General features: G+C 44.0%; 3 protein-coding genes across 4 annotated transcripts; 2 read left to right on the forward strand and 1 right to left on the reverse strand.

The window, feature by feature from the left end:
• The first annotated feature begins 904 nt into the window (after positions 1-904).
• krt94 (keratin 94) lies at positions 905-4,732 on the forward strand. Of its 2 annotated transcripts, XM_062448183.1 has the most exons (8): positions 905-1,450; positions 1,856-1,938; positions 2,173-2,329; positions 2,491-2,652; positions 2,889-3,014; positions 3,850-4,070; positions 4,271-4,284; positions 4,406-4,732. In XM_062448183.1, the coding sequence occupies exons 1-8, from the start codon at positions 995-997 to the stop codon at positions 4,453-4,455; spliced, it is 1,269 nt and encodes a 422-aa protein (XP_062304167.1). In that variant the 5' UTR covers positions 905-994; the 3' UTR covers positions 4,456-4,732. The 2 variants fall into 2 exon arrangements, with proteins under 2 accessions (XP_062304167.1, XP_062304166.1); XM_062448182.1 differs by lacking the exon at positions 4,271-4,284 and having other exon boundaries at positions 3,850-4,084.
• A 4,023-nt stretch (positions 4,733-8,755) lies between these two features.
• Positions 8,756-12,678, forward strand: LOC134008682 (E3 ubiquitin-protein ligase TRIM39-like). Its single transcript, XM_062448180.1, has 6 exons — positions 8,756-9,363; positions 9,752-9,847; positions 9,938-10,168; positions 10,255-10,277; positions 10,363-10,481; positions 10,857-12,678. The coding sequence occupies exons 1-6, from the start codon at positions 8,959-8,961 to the stop codon at positions 11,426-11,428; spliced, it is 1,446 nt and encodes a 481-aa protein (XP_062304164.1). The 5' UTR covers positions 8,756-8,958; the 3' UTR covers positions 11,429-12,678.
• Positions 12,679-15,636: 2,958 nt separating this feature from the next.
• LOC134008683 (keratin, type I cytoskeletal 13-like) lies at positions 15,637-19,852 on the reverse strand. The gene is made up of 8 exons (XM_062448181.1): positions 19,400-19,852; positions 18,697-18,779; positions 18,263-18,419; positions 17,609-17,773; positions 17,227-17,352; positions 16,521-16,741; positions 16,276-16,313; positions 15,637-16,039 (listed from the first exon to the last, which is right to left on the reverse strand). The coding sequence occupies exons 1-8, from the start codon at positions 19,781-19,783 to the stop codon at positions 15,933-15,935; spliced, it is 1,281 nt and encodes a 426-aa protein (XP_062304165.1). The 5' UTR covers positions 19,784-19,852; the 3' UTR covers positions 15,637-15,932.
• Between the last annotated feature and the right edge of the window lie 419 nt (positions 19,853-20,271).

Raw genomic sequence — 20,271 nt, forward strand, 5'->3', positions numbered from 1 at the left:
ATGTTTGTTGAAAGATAAAGAACAATAGCCAACTGACATGACTCCTGAAATGGCTTAGTCTGCCTGAAGTTTTGGGACGTCACATAGGATTCTCTCTAAAGAAAACACATGTGGAATGTCAGTCCATGAAAAGCAGTCCATGTCAGATATGATAGATTCCTTGCTTGTTTGGGATGTCAAATGTTCAAAGTTCACATTTTGTGAGATAACCCCAAACCAAACCTCACATTACTTAAGAATTGTTATGAGTTGAGAGTTTAATTGTGTGTCTTTGTGCTACTTCAGTGTTCAAGCCAATATGTAAAACGATCAATATGTTTCAATGCAAGTGTACAAAGTGTATAGTAAAAAAAATAGTGTGAATGACAGTTATTGAAAGTATTACTGAATGCTCAGCAATCAAGGGAATATTGATATCAGGTGAGGCAGTTAACAGTGCAATTCAATGGAACCCTTTTATGTTTACAGAAGGTAGATGCCATGATTGGCAAACATTGCGCAGCAGTGAATCATATGAAAGAGACTGCCAAGAGTTCAGACACACTGGCAGTCTTATTGCTCTGAATATTTAGTATGTGTGATTTCCTCCTACAGTCATTGCCTTCTTGTGCATTACCTCCCCCCACACACAGTCCCCCACATGGATTCTCTCATACAACAACACAAGCACACACACACGCACGTACACACCCACACACACACACACATTCCATTACAATTTCCTCACAGGAGTGAAAACTGAACCCTGGTCCTTAAAGGCAAACACACTCTGGGCCGTGCCAATACTATGAGACAGCGCTCTCAAGCCAAGTCCCCCCCACCCTCCCTCCCTTCCTCCCCTTCCCACCCTCCCCCTTCCCCGGCCCGCCCCTGAGCCGGGACTATATGAGCCGTTATCCTCCTTCTGTCCACCTCCACACTCCTGAAGGCTCAGGGTTCTCCTAACGGTCCTCTCTCTCTCATCTCCTCTCATCTCCTGACTCGCCCCGACGACATGTCTTTCCAGAGCTACAGCTACCGTTCCGGCGGCGTTCCCAGCAGCGGAGCCTCCACCATCAGCTCCCGCCGGGTGGGCTACGTGTCCAGCGCCCCCAAGGCCTACAGCGTGTACGGAGGAGGCGCCGGCGGCAGCACGCGCATCTCCTCCTCCAGCGCCCGCAACGTCTCCTCAGGCTTTGGCGGCGGCTACGGCGGTGGTTACGGGGGCGGCAGCGGCGGTGGCTTCGACCTGTCGAGCGCCCTGGACCAGAACACCGTCCACCTGAACGAGAAGGCCACCATGCAGAACCTGAACGACCGCCTTGCCTCCTACCTGGACAAGGTGCGCTCCCTGGAGGCAGCTAACTCCAAACTGGAGCTGCAGATCAGAGAGTACTACGAGCAGAAGGGACCAGCCGCTGAGAGGGACTACAGCAACTACTGGGCCATCATCAACGACCTGAAGGACAAGGTAGGGTCCACCAGCCCATCTATAGGCTCTACCAGTCAGGTTTTCGAATCATTTTGACAGTTTAAGATATCCCTAACTGTTAGGTTCTAAAAGTTGTATAAAACAACTTCAAATGCTGTGTGTATATTGGATAATAGGTTATGGCCAGGGATTATACAGGGACTGTTAAGGAACGAGACTGAGATAGTTTCTCCTTGCATGCAAAATCTAAGACTACTAAAACCACAATACCTCGGAGGAGTTGGACTAATGGTTGGGTAAACTGGCAAACTGGCTGAGGGTGTGTCAATGTTTGTAGTCGGTTTCAGCTAGTCCTTCAAGAGATAAAAAAGCTTATTGAAATCATTTCTTGCAAAGCCTCTTCAAATAATGTTTGTTGACCTATGATCGATCATGTACTTTCAGATCAATGGTGCCACTATCAACAATGCCAACATCCTGCTCCAGATTGATAACTCCAAACTGGCAGCTGATGACTTCAGGACCAAGTGAGTACTGCTATCTAACTGGTCCTGTTTTCTCTTACCATTGAAATTAGTTCTGGAAAACTTGTGAACAATCATCGAAACCCGCGCTGACATGGGTTGATGGGTTAAAACAGTTTGCTTTAGTTATTTTAAAGGCTGAACACACCGCGAAGGACCTTGTACTTTCAAACACACCGGTCCTCGTCCAGGAAAAAAAAAATGCTAACTTCACCCCATTCCGCCATCGCCAATCAGGTTCGAGCACGAGCTGATCATGCGCCAGTCCGTGGAGGCTGACATCGCCAACCTTCGCCGCCTGTTGGACCAGACCACCCTGACCAAGGCCGACCTGGAGATGCAGATCGAAGGTCTGCAGGATGAGCTGGCTTACCTCAAGAAGAACCACGCAGAGGTGGGTGCTGTAACACGCCGGACAGTCTCTCCGTCGGAATCAAGATTGGGAGAGTAGATAAAGAACGAATGGCAGAAACGGCTGAAAATCCGTTGGAGGCACTGAAATGTAAACGACTGTTACCCTTAACCTCTGACCTTTACACCTGTCGTATATCTCAGGAGCTGGCAGCCATGCGGGCTCAGCTCACAGGCACCATCAACGTGGAGGTGGACGCCGCACCCCAGCAGGACCTCAGCAGAATCATGGACGAGATCCGCGCCCAGTATGAGGGCATCACGGACAAGCACCGTCGCGACCAGGAAACCTGGTTTAATGAAAAGGTAACCAGTCACAATCAGGTAACTTTTAATCTAGTCTCTACTGGCCTACACTCCCCCCCACGCTCCCACACTACCAAATCCCAGCACTGTCTTCAAAGACTTCCTCGCTTTGAAAACTGTGATTTACAGTTACAATTGGCCGGAAGGTGGTGAGTGAGTTTTTTCAAGAGACTTAAGTTTTTAGGGGGATTTAAGACGTTCCATTGTAACGCTCTCTTGTGCTTGCTTCCTACTAGTCCACGACGTTGTCCAAGGAGGTGGCCGCCAGCACCGAGACCATCCAGACCACCAAGACAGAGGTCAATGACCTCAGACGCACCCTGCAGGGCCTGGAGATCGAGCTGCAGTCGCAGCTCAGCATGGTGGGTCAACAATCTGACGACAGAGCTTGATTGGCTGCCCATGATTTTTGGCCTTGGATCGGTGACTGGATTGTTTTTATCGTGGTTTCTTCCAAAACGTTGGGAAAGAGGGGGAGGTGGGGAAAGATGAAGATGGTGAAAAGAAATGTTGTTTAATCTGGCTGAAAAATGACATGCACTGGAAGAGAGACAGAGAGAGAGAGAGAGAGAGAGAGAGAGAGAGAGAGAGAGAGAGAGAGAGAGAGAGAGAGAGAGAGAGAGAGAGAGAGAGAGAGAGAGAGAGAGATGAATAAGTTGGAAAGGCCTGTGTTCTATCAAAAGGCCTTTTATGGACGTGGTCCTGCTTTTGAAAGACAGAAAGCAGGGTGAATAAGACTAATGGAATGTAGTGGTGCTGACCCAGAGCTTTGCACCCATAGATTTTCTGTAACCAGCTGGGAATTTTCATTCCAAGCAAAAGCCTTTTCATAACTGTAAGTCACTTGAACTATGTTAAGCTAAGATGAAGAATATCAGTTTTGGGATGCACTGCTGACACATTTTTTGCATTGGCTCCTGAATATACCCTCATCCGATGACAAAAATCCCTATCAGAATCTTGAAAAAAAACCATTGCATTAGCGTCTAGCAAGGTCTGGTTTGTGGACACATCTCATGCTGAATGGGTTCCAGCATCAACAGCATGGTTGGCTTTGCTGACATTATCCTAACAGCATGGACGCGGGTGGCATTTACTTAGCTGACGGATATCAGCATAGGGTTTAGCATGTGTCTTTAGCGTCGGGTGCAGCTCGTCGGTGACTGACCCCGCCGCCGTCTCTTCTCCCCGTCGCAGAAAGCAGCCATTGACAACACCTTGCGAGAGACCGAGGCTCGTTACAGCGCCATGCTGACCGGCTACCAGAACCAGATCAACATGCTGGAGCAGGAGCTGGGCAACGTGCGCTCCAGCATAGAGCAGCAGGGCCAGGACTACAGGATGCTGCTGGATATCAAGACCAGGCTGGAGCAGGAGATCTCCACCTACAGGAACCTCCTGGAGACCGAGGAATCCAGGTGCCATTCAAATAGTTCCTGTGCTTCCTAACAATGTCAAATGTCGCGGCCTATCGTCAGCCTAAAGTTGAGTAAAAAAAGGTTGATAGTTCAAGGAACGTTTAGGTTAGAGGGTTAAAATGAGAGGTTTGTGTGGAAGATTCTAGCATTTTGACCGCTCACACTTTTCTCTTTTTGCTGTTCCTCCTCCACCTTTGCAGGCCTGTTGTCTCAGGTAAATATCTTCCTCAGTATGTACACAATATAGACACCGTATGCAGTTTTGTGTGAAGAGCAGTATAAGCGTAACAGTAGATTCTTTGCTTGACTCTAACATGACTCTGTCTTCTCCACAGGTGGAACCAAATCCACTGTCACACACACCACAGTGCGCTCATCCAGCTAGATGCTCGACTCTACTGGCAGAGCAGGACATTTTCAGAAATACCCACTCACTCACATACATTGTTACAAAGAGAATAGCTGTCAATCCAAAAAAAATGTGTTGGGGTATTGCCATGTTAGCACTGTAATTTTCTAACATAATGTTACTCACTAGAACTGGAGTTTACGTATCGAAATTAGGATAAGATTTAAGGGAGAATTGCACTGAGGAACAATTGCTGGCCCCTGTTGTGAATGAATGTGTTGTTTCTGACAATAAATCTGCTGGTGAATATAAATTCTTACTGTGTGACTTAAGTGAGTTCACTGACATGGGAAACACCACACACAAAGGAGCCAGAGATTTTTCCATCACATACATGTATTTAGTCCGTAGGCATGACAACCCCGGGTTACTACAGATGGCTTCATGTTAGATAAGAGCGGGGGTTGTCAGGATGTTGGTAGACAATGGCTACAAACTCAGATTTGGGGAAACAAAACTTGCCATGGGGAAGTTGAAGGGCAGGCCCCTGGAGATCATTTTGACCTGGCGGCTCACCTCTCCAAACACAACTGAATGAGGGGCTGGTACGAATGGTTGAATCTAGTAAATGACCCTGGGTGCGGCGAAACAACTCTATGAAGGGACCACACCCCACTGGTCAACTCATTTCAACACAGTGCTGGAACATGCACAGTCTGTTACTCACCAAGAGCCTCTGTTGCCAAGGGAACGCTGATATAAACATTTACTGGGAGGCAAACACCGACCGGCTGTACAAAGAGAGCCTTTAGTACGTGGGGCGGTTATCTGCTGCACTTTGCTCCTTGCACTAACTCTGATTGAGAGCAGTGGATTTGGGCGGGGGTGTCGGACTTGTGGGTGTGTAACTGTGTGTTTTTTGTGTCTATCTGCGTTCATGATGGAAGCCTTCTGTAAAACGTGCAAAGTTCTGTACGGATAGCATGAAACGGCAGTTCCGACGACGAAAAGTTCCACACTCACACACAAACACCACCCCCACCAGAACACTCAAGGACTTCATATGATTGAACAAGAACATATATTATAATGGAACCCGTGATTGTGTTCTCAAGAGGGAAAGATAATGATAAGAATGGGGCATTAAGAATGGAAGAAACCCTCAGGTGTTTCTCGTTATAGCGTAATCCCATCTGTCTCTGTGAACTGTTTAGAGAATGTAATTGCAGTCTTTGTTGATGAAACACTATAGTTTCAGTGGTGACCTCAGCTTTAGGTAACATGGGTTTTGGATGCAGACTTTACCTCAGTCATTTTAAATCATTGTTTTGGTTTACAGGTTGATAGCCTACTCTGACAAGAGTTAGCAGACACATCCAAGAATCAAAATCTCTTTGTTTATACGTTTCTGCATGCAGTTTAGGACAGTGCAGTTTACCCTGTATCTAATACATAATTTTACTGTTTGTTTGCACTACTGGTTGGGTAATTAATTTTGTGTTAACTGTTAAACTGCCCAGATAATATTACAGCTAATTTTTTTGTAGTCTGACTCATGCCGTGTTAGAGATGTTTAAACTAATTGATCTTGTTTTCAACATTTCTAAAAAACATCAATTGAGTTTGTGATTTGGTGGTAACAGCATACATTTAGATTGTTGAAGTGTTCTGGGAGTGCCTTGCTTCACTGGAGTTGGCAGACAACATTTTCCATGGTCAGAGACAGTTTAAATGCTTATGATCAATGTCCTTGTCACTTATTGAAGTCTGACATAATTACTAAATTGATAAACTATCAAGCTCATTTGACAATATTTGTCTTTAAAGGGGGTGAGAAGAAAAATGCCTCATAGGGAAGCAATGCCGTCCACAGCCTATTCTTGTGCTGTGTTAAGTTTGACACAAAGGCCAAGAAAATTCCTAACCTCGGCCCCAGGTCACAGACAGTGCCTAGCATCAGAGCTATCTGTGAAAGTCTAAACATCTGCGGACGCAGCAAAACTTGGAATCTACCAACGGCGAGAGAGAGCGTGGAATACTTGCGAACTCCGTTCTGCTTCTCTGAGGCTCGGCCAAATGCTAGCGACATGTGAATTTTCAAACCCTAGCGCTGCTCTCAGTTGCTTCTCCATTGCCACTTGATCAAACACCGTCATCAATTTGTCGGTTTTAGAATTCCTGTCCTGCATTGCGTCATGCATCCCGCCCCCTCTCCACTCAGATTGAAATCGGAGTCAGACTACCATAAAACGACACTGCAACAATCCTGTTGCGAGCAAGTACTGTATGTAACGTTGTTGCACAACGGTTGTAGTTGTGGAGACATTACACATTGGAGCAGGGTTGAACAGGTCAGACTTGTTCCATGTCAAAACCCCACCCTGTTCTTATCACTACCCACACAGTATATCAGTGTGAGGAACTAAGGTAGCCTATAGGATGAATGCTTTCTGTCAATTGGTTTCACATTGCTGTATCTGTATCTGTGTGAGATGCAGCACTGAAGCACAAAGGAACAGAGTTTCAATTATTCCCAAACTGTCTGAACATATAGATGTAGGCTATAGTAAGTGTCCCTTGCATGTGATAAAGCTACATTTTACCTCTAACAGCTGTGGTTCAAATGCCGTTTATATTTTTCCCTCAAATAAACATTAGGCCTACTGTTCTGTAACAAAAGAGACCTGATACTGTAGCCTAGTTATGTTGTCTGAAACCTGGTGTGCCAACTGGTCAGATTGCTAACCACCAAGGGAGCAATTGAACAACAAGCAGGAAAGTGATCCACATTTTCCCAACCAAGCTGGAGTTGGAAGCTACAAGTATGACTCAACTTCTCCAAACCCTGCATGTTTGTGTAAAACTTTGCAGGACGGTCTCACCATGTCCCAATTCCAAAGTTTTGACAAAATATCCACTTATAGCTTGTTTTGTTGGCATTTCTTCAAGTCATATCATGGGGCCATTCACGCAGGTCAGACTAACAACTTCACGTTGCTAGGAGGATTTAGCTGTGGTGGAACCACACTGACATCCAGTGTCCTAGACTCTCCTTACACACTCAGGTTCAGGGAGTGTGCTGCCAACCACAAGGCTATCATGTAGTGGATGAAATGAGTCACTGTCACTTCCGGATCCAAGGCGTGGCAAGCCGTAGTGGCTGCCACCCCAGCGAAAAAGACTTGTCACCCCAATCGCCCAATGCTAAAATATATGTTTACATTATAGTACCTTTCATTCAATAATATTAATATTATTAGCATTATTCAAACCACAATGTTATAATCATTTATGGTGGCATCAGGTCACACCGTCACTCTATGCCTCCTGTCACCCCCTTGTCATCCCAGGTGAAAATATCTAGATCCACCCCTGTTCATCTAGATCCACCCCTGTACAAGTCTCTACCTAAAGTCTAAAATGAGGCTCTCTAGCTCTCTCTGCTGTTTCCTCTCAGGTCGTGTTCACACTTATAGTTTGGTTCTCCTGGTTCTCTTGGTCCGGACCGAAATGATATGAAGATAATACATGTTCGCTTAGTGTTCACACTGGCATATCTCATTAATGAGAAAAGGAACGAGAGAGGAAGAGAGTGAAGAGGAGGGAGAGAGGAGAGGCAGGAGAGAGAGGCAGACTGTCAGAGAAATTAAGAATGTACTGGTGCTTAGCATTCCTTCTCAGCAGAAAGGAGAACCCCCCCAACATGAACTATAGATGACACAAGGCTTACGTAAACAAACTGACCTAGGCTGACCATTATCTTACTAGAGATGCCATAAATATGCTCATCTTATCTGTACTGAGTGGGCCAACTGGTCAGCCTAGAAGGGTCCTGCAAGGGACGCACGCACACACGTGCACGCGCGCGACAACTCTGGGATCGATCACCTTGACAGCTGCTATGCAGGGGAGGGGACGTCCCACCAATATATTTTAAATGGTCTTACATGAAGACTACAGACCCAGACAACTTTGCATCGCGATCAAACTTGTCTCCTTGCTGGCAAGAATGAAAACTATTGTACTTTCTTTGAGTCCGACGACTCTGTGCCATTCTTTAATAGACGATTTAATTAACAGTGTCTCATAAAAACGTACACATGGTGAAGGTCATTTCTGCTAATTAAACAACAGCCATTCAGCTTGCAACACACATCAACGGTGAAAGGGGGGAGTTTGAATTTCTCCTGAGAAGAAACAGATCAGCTGTCTCTCTGTCTGCCCTTCCTCCAATACACACTGGTACAGTTTACTTCCTGGTCTGCTGAAGCCCCACCTACTACCTGACTCACCTGTCAGAATCCAGGAAGTAGACGTCAGTCTTTCTCTGGTCACTGACAGGCTCTGAGAATCACTGTTCTGCCATGAGAGAAAACTGAACAAAATTACAACTTGCACCGAGAAGAAAGAGACTGTCTTTACTCAACTACAGGAAGGAATACTGTTATCAACAGAGGGTTTAACTCACTGCTGACTGAATCAGAATAAGTTTTTTTTTTTTACTTAAAAGTGAAAGCAAATGTAAGAGTATGTGCCAAAATGGCATCCAGCTCATCTCTCCCAGAGGAGGGTCTCTCCTGTCCTGTGTGCTGTGACATCTTTACAGACCCTGTCGTCCTGACGTGTAGCCACAGCTTCTGTAAAGCCTGCCTGCAGGAATACTGGAAGGAGAATAAGGAAAAGAATTGTCCAGTTTGCAGAAGAAAATCTTCAAGGGATTTACTTCCTTCTAACCTGGCTTTGAAGAACCTGTGCGAGTCCTTCTTACAGGAGAGACGTCAGAGAGCTTCATCAGGGACTGAGGTGCTCTGCAGTCTGCACAGTGAGAAACTCAAGCTCTACTGTCTGGATGATAAACAGCCAGTGTGTTTGGTGTGTCGAGACTCAGAACTACACCTTAACCACAAATTCAGACCCACAGATGAAGCTGCACGAAATCATAAGGTACAATTAAAGTAACTTTTAAACACAATACACAACGTTTAATGTTATATTATGTTATGCCTTCTGTAAGAAATCGCAAGAGATATTGTATAACGTAACGTTTGGAATGAGGTCTATCACAATTACAGTGTAATGTTATGTGTAAAGAAGCAGGAGTTTAGTTAACATTGATGCATATGAGTCTCCTCAATAGTGTCTTTCATAGTACAGTGTTTTCATCTCCGATGGTTAGTGGAACAGCAACACCTGTCTCACACAAAATGTCCGGCTTAATACAACCAGCCTGTGTCGGACAGACACGGTTCTAATGATCTCCCCATATATTCATCACTCTTACATATGAGAGAATGAACAACCTTTCCTCAAAACATGTTTTGTTTCATTCCAGGAGAAACTCCAGCCTGCTCTGAAATCCTTACGGAAGAAGCTGGAAGTCTTTAATAAGGTTAAACATACCTGTGATCAAACAGCAGAACACTTTAAGGTAAATAAGATGAGTAATAATAATACATCACTGTTTTGACATTGAAAACTCTGGTCCCCTAAACCCCTTTATGAACCTGCATGCCTCCAGATTCAGACCCAGCACACAGAGAGGCGGATTAAGGAGGAGTTTCAGAACCTTCACCAGTTTCTACAAGAGGAAGAGGAGGCCAGGATTGCTGCACTGAGGAAGGAGGAGAAGCAGAAGAGTCAGGTGATGAAGGAGAAGATTGAGGGGCTGAACAGAGAGATATCAACACTTTCACACACAATCAGAGCCATAGAGGAGGAGCTGAGAGCTGAAGACATCTTATTCCTGCAGGTCAGGACTGATCTCTCTAAGTTCATATGGAATGGCTGGCTGGGTGTGTTTATGAGTGTCTAACTTCATCTTCTGTATCTCCACAGAACTACAAAGACACAGTGACAAGGTAAGTGACCTGCCTCCTGTCTCTCTCTTCTCTGTGGTTGCGAACCAAACCCCACACCAGCTCTGACTCCAGAATGTTCTTCCAGAGCCCAGTCCACTCTGCCGGATCCACAGCTGGTCTCAGGAGCACTGATAGACGTGGCCAAACACCTGGGCAACCTGACCTTCAGAGTCTGGGAGAAGATGCAGGACATTGTCACATACAGTGAGTATTAGATCATGTAGTAATATTCAATATATTACTTACAGTATCCTGCATTACTGATCAGGATCGGTCTTATTGTGATCATATCTGTCCATACACCATCCTTAACACTACAGTACAGGCTACTTACTGTACATTACCCTTGTTCCTTGATCCAATGAACTGCTCTACCAAATATCACAACAATATCAGGCTGCTAGGTTAAATATACATTTGTTGCATAATGTTATAAATACAACATGATCATTAAAACCCCTGACACATCCACATACATGATATGTAATCATTACTGGGTTTGTCATGGTGTCCACTCCTGGTGCGTGAGAGTGTAAACATCGAGCACTGCATCAACACAAACCTGACCTCTCTCCTCAGCTCCTGTGACTCTGGACCTCAACACTGCCCACCCAGCCCTCATCCTGTCTGAGGATCTGACCAGTGTGAAAGTCAGTCTGGAGAGACAGCAGATTCCTGACAACCCAGAGAGGTTTGACAGATATAGATGGGTCCTGGTCTCTGAGGGCTTCAACTCAGGGACACACAGCTGGGATGTTGAGGTGGGAGACAGTACAGACTGGTACTTGGGCGTGGTAGCCGAGTCTGTCCAGAGGAAGGGAGACAAACTGGGTGGATACTGGGGAATTTGGTTCTACAACAGTGAATACACAGCAGCATCCTCATCAGGACCAGTCACTGTTCTCACAGGGAGACAGAAACCCCAGAGGATCAGAGTGAAGCTGGACTGGGACGGAGGAAAGCTGGCATTCTCTGACCCTGATAGGAAGACACACCTGCACACATTCACGGACACCTTTCCTGAGAGAGTTTTTCCATGCATTGGTACTGGCTGCCCTCTCCACCCTCTGATGATCTCACAAGTGAAGGCCTCTGTAGCCGTCGAACAGCAGAGTCATCAAAGATGGCACCACCTCTATCTGGAACAGTAGAACAGCATGTGTTTACAACCTTCCTGTCATGAAGATTACCAACCTATAACATGAGCATCAAGGTATAAAGAACAAAGATCAATATGAGTGAGGGAATTATAGGTAGGGTGTTCTTAATGATTTACAGGGTCTGAATTCAGAAGTAATTTAGTTATGTGGTAAAAATCTAATATCTATGGAAGCCCATTTCCGCCAGTAAAAAAAAAAAAGTTGACAAATTAAGTCATAATTATGAGATACTAAGTCGAAATTATGAGATACGTAAGTCATAATTATGAGATACTAAGTCATAATTATGAGATACGTAAGTCATAATTATGAGATACAGTGCGTGTCCACTACAGCAGAGCGGGCGGCGCGGAGCGTCGGCTTCCAATTCATTTTCAATGAAGCCTGGCGTTGCTGTTCAGAACAAAGTCCCGAAATGTAACGAGCCTGAATTTAAAGATTACATTAAAATAATAATGAATGGTGCAGGGTTGCCGATGTTGTCAGTGTCCCTGGTGTGTTTTTATACTCAATTTAAATTAATTCTCGTCACATTACGTGACTGTTCTGTGCCACTGCTACTAGCTCGCTAGCCCAGCAGACATACAACTGGTTGAGTGACCGGTGGCGTAACATGTCTACTGTAATCTTGCACTAGTAAAATATTGTGTATTTTTACACAAATGTTGTGTAAAAGTGGTATTTTGATCGATATTGTGAGTACATGAACCCAAGTCTGCACGCTTGGCTTTGACTACAACAATAGTGACCTTAGAGAACTAGTACAACTCTGTATTAACCTGTCGGACACGCCTCCGAGCGTGAACTGTGGGAAGGCAAGCAGTGCAAAAAAACGCTGTAGTTAGTATCTCATAATTATGACTTAGTAACTCATAATGACTTACGTATCTCATAATTTCGATTTAGTATCTCATAATTATGACTTAGTATCTCATAATTATGACTTACGTATCTCATAATTATGATTTACGTATCTCATAATTTCGACTTAGTATCTCATAATTATGACTTAATTTGTCATCTTTTTTATTTTTTTACTGGCGGAAATGGACTTCCATAAATATCTGTATGTATACAGTAGCCTACATTTACACAATTCCAATAGCATTGTATTTTGTTCTAGCCTACTCATATTTTCCGAATCAAATGCTTAGTCAACTTACTATATTATTCTATTTGTTTACATTTGAACATGAATCCTAACTGCTGTTGTTTCTTAGTGTTCTAATAAAATATGATGAACTGTAACATGAAGTGGTGCAGTGTTGTTCATCTCTCCCGTACTACTGTTTAATTCATGTAATTCTCTCCTCCACCAGTAGAGGGTGATGCTGTACAGCAGATTCTTCCACCAGGAGACTCCTTAATAAGGAGTTTTACCTCCTCGTTTGCCCTCTGGTCATTTTGTTACCACTCTAATGGTTGCATCTTGTGACGTCCCATCCTATTATTGGTCCGTTTAGACGTCTTTGGTCGGATGAATATTACTGATGAAGAAAAGGTAGAAATTAAAAACATCAGCTTGCAATTTGACGAGTTGTACTTGGATTTAGCTAAAGGGGCCTTCATAAGATCTTGGGCCAAATGGTTAGAGGGCGAGAATAACTGTAGTTATTTTTGTTCACTGGAGAAGAGGAATGGCCAAAGAAAAACCCTGACTTCTCTTAATATAAATGGTACCAAATCTAAAGACCCTGTGTTAATTTCAGAATTTGTTACCAAGGTTTACAAAGGTCTGTACACTTCCCAGTTTAATCCCAGTAACTGCAGCATGTTCATGAGAAAATATTGAGAAAATAAGTAAATATATTCCGATAATCAATGGCACTTACAAAGCAGTTTGTGATTCTAATATGTTGCTGAAATAAGGAAATCTCCATTCCATGAAAAAAGGAAAGGCTCCTGGTATAGACGGGCTTTCAGTGGAATTCTATGTGCATTTTTGGGAATATTCAGGGTCTTTGCTTTGTATGTATAAAGTGTGTGGAGCAAAAGGAGATGACTACTACTATGAAACAAGGAATTATTTCACTCATCCCTAAACCGGATAAAGACGTAGTGTATTGACAACTGGCGTCCAATATCAATTTATCAAAAGTCACCTTTCTTTTGGTACGGACAATGCAACATAACATAAATTACTTTTGAATGGGATTGATGTGTTAGACAGAAAGTGTGATAATAAACATTCGCCAGATCTTTCAATTCAGAAAAAGAACACCTAGTGGGAAATTCTACTGAGGATCTTTGGTTCAGGACATTAACTGGCCAAAAGCTTGGCTGTTACCGAGTAAATACTGTACCACAAATAAGGTAAAGGAGGTTCACTTCAAAATTCGACATAAAATATATCCAGTGAATGTCAATGTAGCAAAATATACTGACATAAACTCTGTTTGTTCCTTTTGTGACAACACAGAATAAACAATGTTGCATCTCTTGAGTGTGAGAAGCCAAAAAAATGTGTTAATGACTTCAATTATTAGCTTTTTTAATTATCGCATTCTCTGAATGCAAAGGATTTTCTCTTTTATTATGGGAACCCTGTGAACTACCCTTTGGAATTTGTTGTCAACTTTTTTACTCTGCAAGCCAAATTTTTCCTCCACAAACAAAAATGGCTACAAGGATGGCCATCCTTCCATGCCTTTAGGATAGAAATTGACACTTCTTAATTCTCTTCGTTTGGTTAAAAATAACCCCCAAAATGACTTTTCTGTCTCCCCCACACGGTTGTTAAATGATCATTAATTTTTGCCTCTTTGTTCTGTGATTATTACTGCTCCGTGTTAACTACGCACATCTGCGGATCATTACTCATCACCATCTGAATATTAACCCCGGTTCCACATCCACTCTTCGTCAGTTCAACGTCGTCATCGTCCACGTCAGTCGGCCGTCTGAGTTTTCTTAGTCAGTCTTGCATCTTCTACTGTTAATAACTCAGTTTCTTTGTCTGTTTCTAGACCCGGTTCATAATAAATATATATATATATATTTACTTTTTTATAATAAAAAAATATATAAGTCTTTGGTCTACTCGCTGTCAGATAAAACGAGGGTCCTAGAACTGCGGTGCACTGCGGTCTTGAAACTGCAGCTCTCCGGGGTCTCCGGCTCTGCAGGTATATGCTACTTCTTTGGTCGGTGTTGCGTTTGTTTATAGCGGACAGAGACCTACTTTTCGAGCGGTCGCTTGTTTAGTGCGCACCAGGGTACGGATGACAGCGTTCACACTTGTTCAAATAAACGGCACTAACTACGGTGGCCCTGAAGTGCAAATCACACCCACTAACAGAGCAATTACACCAGTTAGTTTTAATCGATACAAACCTGTTCGTGTGAACACGAACTTAAACTTGCAGTGCTTATCTGCCGTTTTCTTAAATATGGTTCTGTTTTACAATAGTGCAATGCTGCTGCCATCTAGTGGAACCTTTCAGTAAAATATTCCTTTTATTTCCTTACCTTGTAGACCCCTATCTTACATGAACACAACCTCTCATCGTCAGGCCTCTAGGCATTCCAGTTTCTTCAACTGTCCCTATCAATGTAAACAATGCCAAAAGAAGAATGCTTTTGCTTTACTTGAACTCTGATTCAAGTAATCAAGTCTCACTTTACTTGAACTCTGAATTTTGTCCCAGTCTTAACGATACAAAAGAAATGTCTTTGGAGGGCTGCTTCACTCTCCTTTCTTCTGATAATTCAGGAACTGAATATTAACAAGTGTTATCATCTGGGCATGGAACTACACCATATCCCAGTTATTAATATTATTTAGCTAGTTTGTTTGGAGTGTAGAGTCATCTTACTCATTTCTGTTCTTGTTGATGACAATGCAGATCTGTGTCACCAGATAAAGTGACCAAATTCTACATTAACCTTCATGTTACTGATTCCAAAGGTGCAGTATATGAGAGGATTTCTCTGATGAGCCGTATGCACCCAAATTAACTGCCCTACTAAAGAAATGAGCTTTCTTTTTCAAAGTTCATAAAAGGATGATGTGCCAAGTCAGCACTCGGTCCTTGAGCCATTCTCAAAAAGGGTCTTCCTTCCTGTTTAACCTTAGGTAACCTCTGATTTATCTTGCTAGGTTACATTAACACTTATCTACTACACATCCACACTACACTCAATCCCGTCGTGACAGACATATGCAATCAGGTAAAAAAATGACACATAACCATAACATGTAAACATATGCCGTACCGCTTCTTTATTGTGTTTTTTTTATGCTGGACATTTTGGTAGGGTATCTTATCTAAGATAAGTACAAATGAGTATCAGTGGTGTAGCCAAAGTCAGGCAAGATAACAGCTGTTTAGGAGTAGTTTTGGTTTGAAATATAATAGTCTTAAATTAAATATTCTTGATGTTACTGGGAAGTTATCCATCTGTGGGTCCACATTTAGGAATGGAGGCATGGGTCAAGTCAGGGGGACAATATTGGGTGGTGGTGGTGGTGGTGGGGGGGCCAGGGTGGGCATCTCTACTTGCTGACAACTGCCACATCCACGTCCTCTGTGCGAGAGACCACCTTTCCGTCAACCACCTCCTCGACGACTGTCCTGACCCTCTTGGTGATCACGGGTGCCTCTGTAGAACAGGAAAAAGCACGCCGAGCAATCAGCACACTTTGAATGTTGTACTTCGAGTGAAATAAATGGGAATACAATGAAACTAACCCTAACCAATTTATGATCAGGCACAATTTCATTTGAAACGTTCCCTGATGCCAACAATGCACGATTTACGGTATTTGTCTGTTATTAAGAACGATGTATCATGTGATGATGTGAGATGGAAAGGGAAAGAATTCTCCCGCAACTTACGTTTCACAACCTCGACCTTCTTTATGACCACGCATTGGCTGGAGAAGAGAGAGGACAGAGTGAGTGTTGACACCTTGACAATCCGAGCCCTCTGCAAACGTTATATCTCTCAATAGTGCTGTCTGGCCCACACCCATATCCAGTAGATACTGTATCTCGTGGATAAGGGCTGCGAGTAGCATTGGAATCGGGGTCGTTTCTACAGTCGGGCCTTCTGCCCTGGACGTGGACGGCACTCGTCTTACCTCACGTCCTCTCCGTCCAGCAGCCTCCTGTACTCGGCGATCTCCATCTCCAGCCTGGTCTTGATGTCCAGCAGCATCTTGTACTCGCAGGCCTGCCTCTCAATGTCCATCTTCATCTTCCCGAGTTCGGTCTCCAGGCTGTTGACCGTGATCTGGAGCTGGCTCAGTTGCCTGTTGTACCTGTTCTGTGTTTCGGTCAGCTGGCCCTCCATTGCGGATCTCTGAAAGAGGAGGAAGAGGAAGGAAGAGGAAGGAAGAGGAGAAGGTCGAGGAGGAAGAGGAGGCCAAAAAGGAGGAGGAGAAAGAGATGAGAAGGGTGAGAGGGGCAGAAGGGTGGTTGAGGAGGAGTATGAATTAATTGTCGAGTGCGATGGTTGATTGGACAGGCATCGTCGCCTTGGGTTTCAAGATTCAACATGATCTGGACTATTTGCTCTAGACATGATTGACTCATTGCCTCTTTAGTTCATCCATCATCATTAACAGTTACACACAACCAGAGGACCACACGTCCCTTAAGATAGGAATGTGTTAGGGATCCTCACTTCCTACCACTTAAATGACAAATTCACTGTGAATGTAACGTTGTAAAAGAACAAATGACTGTTGAGCAGTGAAACATGAGTTATATGAGCTGTAACACGTTGTTAAGGTCACATGTTTCAGAACAGAATTTACAATCTGTGCGTGTGTGAGAGGTCTTTACCAGGTTAATCTGGGATTGTAGTTCGATCTCCAGACTCTGGAAGGTCCTCTTCAGCTCGCTGAGCTCTTGTTGGGCCATCTGGAGTTCCTGTGTGTTGCTTGTCACCACCTTGTTCAGCTCATCAAACTGCAGGAGAAGAACCGCACGGTCAGGGTCATGTGAATCTGAACTGTACATTTCATGAAATCCATGACAGTAGTGAGAAATAGGATTGTAATACAATAACAAAACAAACATGGCTGACATATCTGCTTGGTTGTTAGTTTGTTGTTCAAAAGACGGCTCAGTGTGTTTGAAAGAGCGGCTCTTTTGGCTGGTTTTAGACTTTTGGAGGCAACACTCGAGGGAAACTCTCCCAGTGTCGTTGTCTCTTTCTCCTCACCTTGACCTTGTACCAGGCCTCCATTTCGCGACGGTTCTTATCCACGATGCCCTCGTACTGGGTCCTGATCTCATCCATCACGCGGGCCATGTCCTCCTGGGGCGCGGCGTCCACCTCCACGTTGACCGTGCTGGAGCTCAGGGCGGCGCGCATGGAGTCCATCTCCTATAGGCGGTGGCGAGAAAATGTCAAGGTCAGGAGAGGCCAGAACCAGGCGAGAGGTCGCCTGGGAAATGGAAAGGGTTTAGCTGGGGTCGGGTGTTAAGTGGCCAACTTGTCACGAATGAGACCCTTATTGATGTATGGTTAAAGTGTAGATATCTGTTGCATGGTTTATTCCCATGCTTTAGAACAGGGCTAAAAGTAAATACTGTGACGTGAGCAATTCATCTGAAGGTTATGTCATCTCAATTGTGGTGAAACTGCCTTTGTGGTGACAGCACCAGTATCACCAGCTTAAAAGGTACACAAAGCTAGTGGGTACATCAAACAACCTTTTGTGTTTGTGTACCATCAATTACCCCTTCAAAGACAATACCGCTGAGCAAACAATGAGAACAATCCAAAGATGGAAGAAGCGCCACTTTTTAGAAACGACTTTTAAGGGTTAGACACTTGTCAGGGCCCTGCTGAAGGACTCCATCGAGCACCAACCTCAGCGTGGTTCTTCTTGAGATAGAGAAGCTCCTCCTTCAGGCCCTCGATCTGCATCTCCAGGTCGGACCGGGACATGGTGAGCTCATCCAGAACCTTCCTCAGTCCTGCGATATCTGCCTCCACCGACATGCGCATTGACATTTCGTTCTCATACCTGCCGCGGGAAAAGCAAAACACGTGAGTGCTCGTGCCGAACATAGTCAACTGACTAGCTCAACAGTGTTGCCGCCAACAGTAAGAGGAAACTTGACTAAACCAGTTATACCAGGCCTATCACTTTCCGCTGACCACAACATTCACCACAGTGGTGTGATGTGACTTTGATGAAGTGATCTGGCAAACATGTGCATCCTACATAAAACTAGGGTCTTGCTGTGTTGTTATTTGATAGACAAGTTGATTTACTTTTTAAAGACTTTGTTTTCACTCACTTGAGTTTGAAATCTTCAGCGGCCAGTTTTGCATTGTCAATCATGAGGAGGATCCTGGCGTTGTCCAAGGAAGCAACGCTGATCTGGAATAAAAGTAAAAAAACAACATGGAACAACGTTAAATAATTTTCTCTCCATAAACTGGTATAACACTTGAAGTGTTTATGGGTGAATCAAAGGTAACCCAAGCGGCCATTTTCTAAGGTCAAGCATCTGTTAATGTCAAAGGTGTAATTGTGACCTGCGCGCCAAGGTGAAAATCACATGTTCACGTTTAATCAAGTTACCTTTAATGTTTAAGTGGCTAGCATAGCATGATGTTAAAATACGAACGACAGTAAAACACTTTGAAGGTAAAATAAACTGGTGTGACAGTTTTACAAACAATAATAATTATAGGTCTACATTTTAAAATGAATAATAAATAAATTATAATTTAACTCGGCCATTTGAGAAAATACACAGCGTAGACTATCAAGACAAACCTGTCTATTCCACACAGTTTTATCGCTTAATCCCCAGAGTATATTTCTATGAGGCAACTGCGCTCAATGTTTTTTTAAATCCACAACCTAAGGGCATGCTTACAGTGTAACTACCTTGGTGTAGCATTTATTGGTGTATTTTCAACCAATAGCCTAATGTGACTTAATATGCTTTATACAATATGAAATAAAATAATTACACGTTAAATTGTGCTCACCTTTTTGCGCAGGTCAGCAATAATAGCCTGGTATTTGCTGTAGTCATTGACGATGGGAGATTTCCTTTCATACCATTCGCGGATTTGAAACTCGAGCTTGGCATTAGCAGTCTCCAGAGAGCGGACCTTGTCCAGGTAGGTGGCCAGACGGTCATTCAGGTTCTGCATGGTAGCCTTCTCGTTGGCGGCATTGTTCCCTCCGGCCGCGCTGGACAAGTCAAAGCCGCCCCTTGAGCCCGAAGCATAGGACACACGGACGCTTTGCCCCCCTGCACCTCCATAGACACTTGGTGCCCTTGACATGCCAATTCGAGATGAGTATCCGTAGAGAGAGGCAGAGGAGGGACGGCCGGAGGAATAACTGCGCTGGGACAAGGTACTCATGGCGACACGGGTTGTGATGGATAAGCACTTCAAATCGCCGAATGGTAAATTAAGAGTTGGTACTGGACTACCTTACAGTAGCAGAATATATAGGCTACCCTTACCACGTGGGAGCGGCTTCAGGGCGTGCATAGATAACTATTTACAGGAGAGAGATATGCATCACACATCATTAACAGGTGTGTCAGCCCTGAAAAGTGAGAAAGTGCTAGGTGTGGTGCGCGTGAAAGACTCCCACCTATTGTATCATCCCCATGTCAGACCTGTTACGGTCTGTTTTTAAATCGAGTCAGTTGTAAATATGAGGGTAGTTTCACACGATTTTGCCATGAAGTCTATGTCTTTCGCAACTGTTGACTGTTGGCGTAGATAGAGATACATTTATGACTTGGTATATGATCCAAGTGCAAACATCAAGTAGGCTACACGTGGCGTTAGATGCCATCCTACAAATGTTTCCTCACCAATGTAACACGATCAATAATGTC

Source organism: Osmerus eperlanus, chromosome 22 (genome assembly GCF_963692335.1).
Source record: "Osmerus eperlanus chromosome 22, fOsmEpe2.1, whole genome shotgun sequence".
NCBI lineage: Eukaryota > Metazoa > Chordata > Actinopteri > Osmeriformes > Osmeridae > Osmerus > Osmerus eperlanus.